This window comes from Haliaeetus albicilla, chromosome 26, assembly GCF_947461875.1.
Source record: "Haliaeetus albicilla chromosome 26, bHalAlb1.1, whole genome shotgun sequence".
Lineage (NCBI taxonomy): Eukaryota > Metazoa > Chordata > Aves > Accipitriformes > Accipitridae > Haliaeetus > Haliaeetus albicilla.
Genome location: NC_091508.1, coordinates 4,334,254 through 4,338,673, shown reverse-complemented (window position 1 = coordinate 4,338,673; position 4,420 = coordinate 4,334,254). Strand labels below are relative to the sequence as shown.

The following is a 4,420-nucleotide window of genomic DNA, read 5'->3' as shown; positions in this document are numbered from 1 at the left end:
AATCCTGGGCCCTTTTTTTTTTCTCCCCTACCCCCTCAATTCCCCTTTTGGAAATGTACATTGCAAAGCTCATTTGTAAGACTTAAGAACTCTTCTGAAAGAATTTTGGCCCACCATCCTTTAAACAAGTGGAACCCATACACACACGCACAAAATAAAAATCAGTACAACAGAAGGAGTGGCCTAAAGGCATACCCCCTCAAATCAGCTAAGACAAATAATCACTAGTTGGTACAGGTAACTAATATATGTAGCTTTTATCATTTAAACGTCTGGTTTTATAAATTTAGAAGCTTGCTAGAATGCTTCACATTCCCATCTGCAATAAACAGGTATCAATATTAATGTAATAGACACCAAAAAACCCACTGAATTGAGGTTTTATATTCCCACAGGCAATAAATTCTCAACGTAAGTCTGCCCTATCTGATCTCAAACCCGCTGAAGGGATTAGACGCACACAAAAAGGCAGTGTTCAGAGCTGGTGCTTGGATTTTACTATTTACTTTGAAGAAGGGACACTTGGCCACCCTACACAACTGCATCTATTGCATATTAAATTTCCGCAGGCATGCTTTTGCTCACGTGTGGAAGTATTTGCTAGGCTGCTAAGGAGACCTGTGCAAACACTGCCATGACAAGGGGAACTGTATTTTTTTCTTTTCTAAACCAGCAGTTAGCATTAGATTTGTAACAGAAGGTGCTTCCCAAAGCTACTGCTACTCTAGCAAAAACCCCACTGGAGTTTTTATTCCTTGCTCTATGCTACATGCTCTGACAGACGTCAACTTACTGACCTGACTGGAGGGGTCTGGATGACATAAGAAAATCTAAAAAGCCAAATCTAATCTGCCTTTGAACAAGATGTTATTTGATTTATTACAAATACAGAGATTTCAAACGTGTAACACTAAAATACTAGCCTCTGAGCTTGCTGGTAAACTTCATTCACATACAGATAGGAAATGTAAAAATGTCAGCGATACTGAGTACTTGTAAAAACACACGAATCTGTCTGCTGCTTCAGTCAGGAGGGGGGAATTCACGACTTATTTCCCAACGTTTCTGTCCCATGCAAAACATTATTGGATACAAGGCACCAAATCTAAGGAATCATACAAAATTACTTCACACAACTGTATTGGCAGGTAAAACTTATCTCCCTGTCTCTTCCTCATGTGGTTCTCATTCTGCAACACCACTGACTTCCGCTGCAGCTCATCCCAGGGTAATCTGGCAACAGCCAGAAGTTTCATTAGTCTCTCTCACTGGGATGCAATTAAGCATATTCAGGCCTGGGGACATTACAATCAATAGAAGTGTTTCTAAATTACCACCGAGACAGTATTTATGCTAGAAGCCTTGCCTTCTAAAACAAAAAAACCCCACCCTGATAGCAAGTCCATAGGACACACTTAATGCTTTTACCATTTCCGATTTCATCCCTACACTCAAAAAAATGTCTGGAAGTCCCTAAGTAAGTGGGGGTGGTACTGCCACCCAGAAAAGTCTGACGTCAAGCATTTAATATGCATTATTCCATTTGCTGCCTCACATTAACAACTTTCAAAGCCAGACCAGAGAATTGTTCTGGTCAGAACTAACGGAGAAAAAAATTGTTTTTTTCAGTGCTTTGCAGAGAAACTGTTTTTGCAGTATGCATAGTTTAACTGGGGAATACAGGCAGTAAAGGGATAACAAAGGCAAATTTATGTAACTAACTTGCTAGCGGAATAAGGTTAGCTAAAATAAAGTGGTTTCCAACAACTACAGCAGATGCTGTATCATACCTGGCCATGAATACATTAAGATTATTCATTCTTAAGAACATAAAATTAAGGAACGCCAATTTACTTACAAGTTGAATGGAATAAGGATATGCTGGGAACAGTTCTGTCCCGAAGGCTGCATAATCAGGAGCCTGACAGTCTGCCAGCGTAGAGTGGCTTCCTACACCTTCACACAATAACCTGCAAGGTGCCAAGAACCTCGTGCTTGCTGTGAGCATCTCTCAGAGCAACTGACTCCTTGCTACAAGACTGGAACCCCAGTACAAGAATCCCACTACATGGAGAAACCAATTCTGCTCCCAGCTGTACCAAAATAAAGGTTTTTGTTGCAGACACTTAGCTTGCAGCTCACACCTATGGCCACTGAACTCCACACATGAGTTAAGTTACATCATCTGCCTGTGTGTTTGCAGAAGCAGAGCCTAAATCTGGAATTATTCTAAATATGCATCAGTGTATAGGCAGGATTTGAAGCCATACTGTTAAAGAAGGGAAAAAGTTTGCTTTACGGGCTACCCTTGGTCAGACATGCACTTAAGTGGGCTTCACTGTAATTGCAAGTAGTATTTTCATCTTACTGATGTAAAGAGGTAACTTCCAATCAGAATTTCTGGCAACCAGGACACTATAAAACAGCGTCCACCATGGAGGGAGCATTGGGCTATGCTTATATAAAGAAGCCTGCACTAGACAAATATAAACCAAACAGCATAAAAAATGCTATACGCTATCGCTTCCAAATAAAAGCTAAATATTACAGAAACCTCACAGTGTTGGAAAAAGCAAGTTTATTTACTTTGAAGTATAATTCATTCCTTCCCTATCAGGGCAATCATTTTTCTGACTGCAGTATCTCCACATCTCAGCACAACTAGGCTAGCGTCACATGGAGAGGCCACTAATGTCAAAAGATGTCACCAGCAAATGCTACAAAATCTGCTTGGGTAATCAGATGCAGCAACAGCTACAGGTACACTCGCAGCTCCCCACTCCCCTCTGCAACCTAATCGATTCACGCGACAACTGTATTACTACCTGAATTCAAATATTAATGCAAAACACTCAGTCAAAAGATGAGCATTCATAGTGAAGAGTCTCAGCTCACTGCAGTAAGAACTAATGCTGCATTAAGGTTTGCCTTTCTATCGATTTTTTATATAAACAGGGCCAGCACGGCTAAGGGATTCAGAAAGTGAACGCACCATTTGGTAGTCATAGTAAACCATGACTGTCATTTAGAAGAATATAATCCTCTTAAAGGGTGGATAGGCCTGGAAGGACAGATGCACAGGGAAAAATACCAGTTTTCCCTTCCACCTCGTAGATTAAAAAGGCAATGTTAAGCACTATTTTTCCTTTAATTTTCTTTTCGAGACACAGTCTTCAAACAGCGTATGTTTTCCTCTAGAAAAGAATCCATCATGTATCTGATAATCACAAGCACTTGATTTTGATTCTTTCAGGAATGTCAACTTCTACCTGTGCTGAACTCAACTCAGCTTTCCCTGCAATCAGCAGTCAGATTTACTTCTATTGGATCTCAATTTGGCCTATTGCATTTTTATTAATTTTATTTACTGGTAGCACAAAAAAGCCCCTACCTAGTAAGTACATAGATATACACACATTCGTAAGAAATCCTTCCAGACCCATCAATCAGTTCCCACAGGACTGTTTCAGACTGTCTTGTCTCCCCCAAAAATAGGAGCATATGATCTCAAACTTACACTTAATTGTCAAAAGACAGTTTGTGTAGGCTCAGAAAGCAGCATGTTGCTCAGACTTCAAGAAAGGGGAAACTTCAAGGACGGAGAAGACCTAGCGTGACACTGTGCTCTGACAAAAAAGTTTTTTGCTTGCTGTGCTCATCTCTGCATGGCTGAAGTGATTAACAGCAGCCAAAGTAAGAGAGACCAATTTGCCCATAAGACAGGAGATTAAAAGTCACAGTAGTGGCAGTGGAAAGAGAGGAATGGTATTTGGGAGACTTATCTCTTCACCCCCTCCAACAACAACGCAGGGTTGTCAGTGTGTGTCTGATGGGCAAATGCTGACAAGAATAAAAGGAGAAGGGGGAGGAAGATAAATACACTTTCAGAACTTCTCTACCTGAAAATGGAACCAATTTTTTTGAAGAACCTGATATTTTAGATTACTTCACCTTTAACGACTTTAAAAAAGAACACCAAACCATCAAGACTGAAAGACGTCATGTCTCTTTGCAGTTACATATTCAGATTTGATTAAAACATGAAGTGTGAACAGCCAAACCCCAAATTATAAAAACACCTGAGGTGCAACCATAGGCTGAGAAGTGACTATAAATAGTCAACTAAGGCCCTATGTTTCTCATAGAATTCTAAAATCAAGATGATTACAGATACAGACATTTTTGTAGCCTTTCAAACTCAACATGGAATCTGAGATTTAACTACATTCCTTCCCTTTATGTCCCAGCAGAAAAAAAGACTTCACAGGCTGAATTCTGCTCACAACACCTGTGCAACCTCACTGCCTTCGGTTAGTCTGGGCCTTGGGTGACAACTGCAATTAATGAATATTTCCACTGCAGAAGCTGTAACAGAAGCTAGCTCTGTTTCCCACCATTGTGATATTACCACCACCCTGTT

General features: G+C 40.3%; 1 protein-coding gene across 1 annotated transcript in view; it reads right to left on the bottom strand.

The window, feature by feature from the left end:
- Positions 1-3,953: 3,953 nt before the first annotated feature.
- Positions 3,954-4,420, bottom strand: part of USP49 (ubiquitin specific peptidase 49) — an 11,316-nt gene continuing 10,849 nt past the window's right edge. Inside the window, exon 7 of the mRNA XM_069771888.1 lies at positions 3,954-3,960. Within this exon, the coding sequence (XP_069627989.1) occupies positions 3,954-3,960 (7 nt within the window). The remainder of the gene's footprint in view (positions 3,961-4,420) is intronic.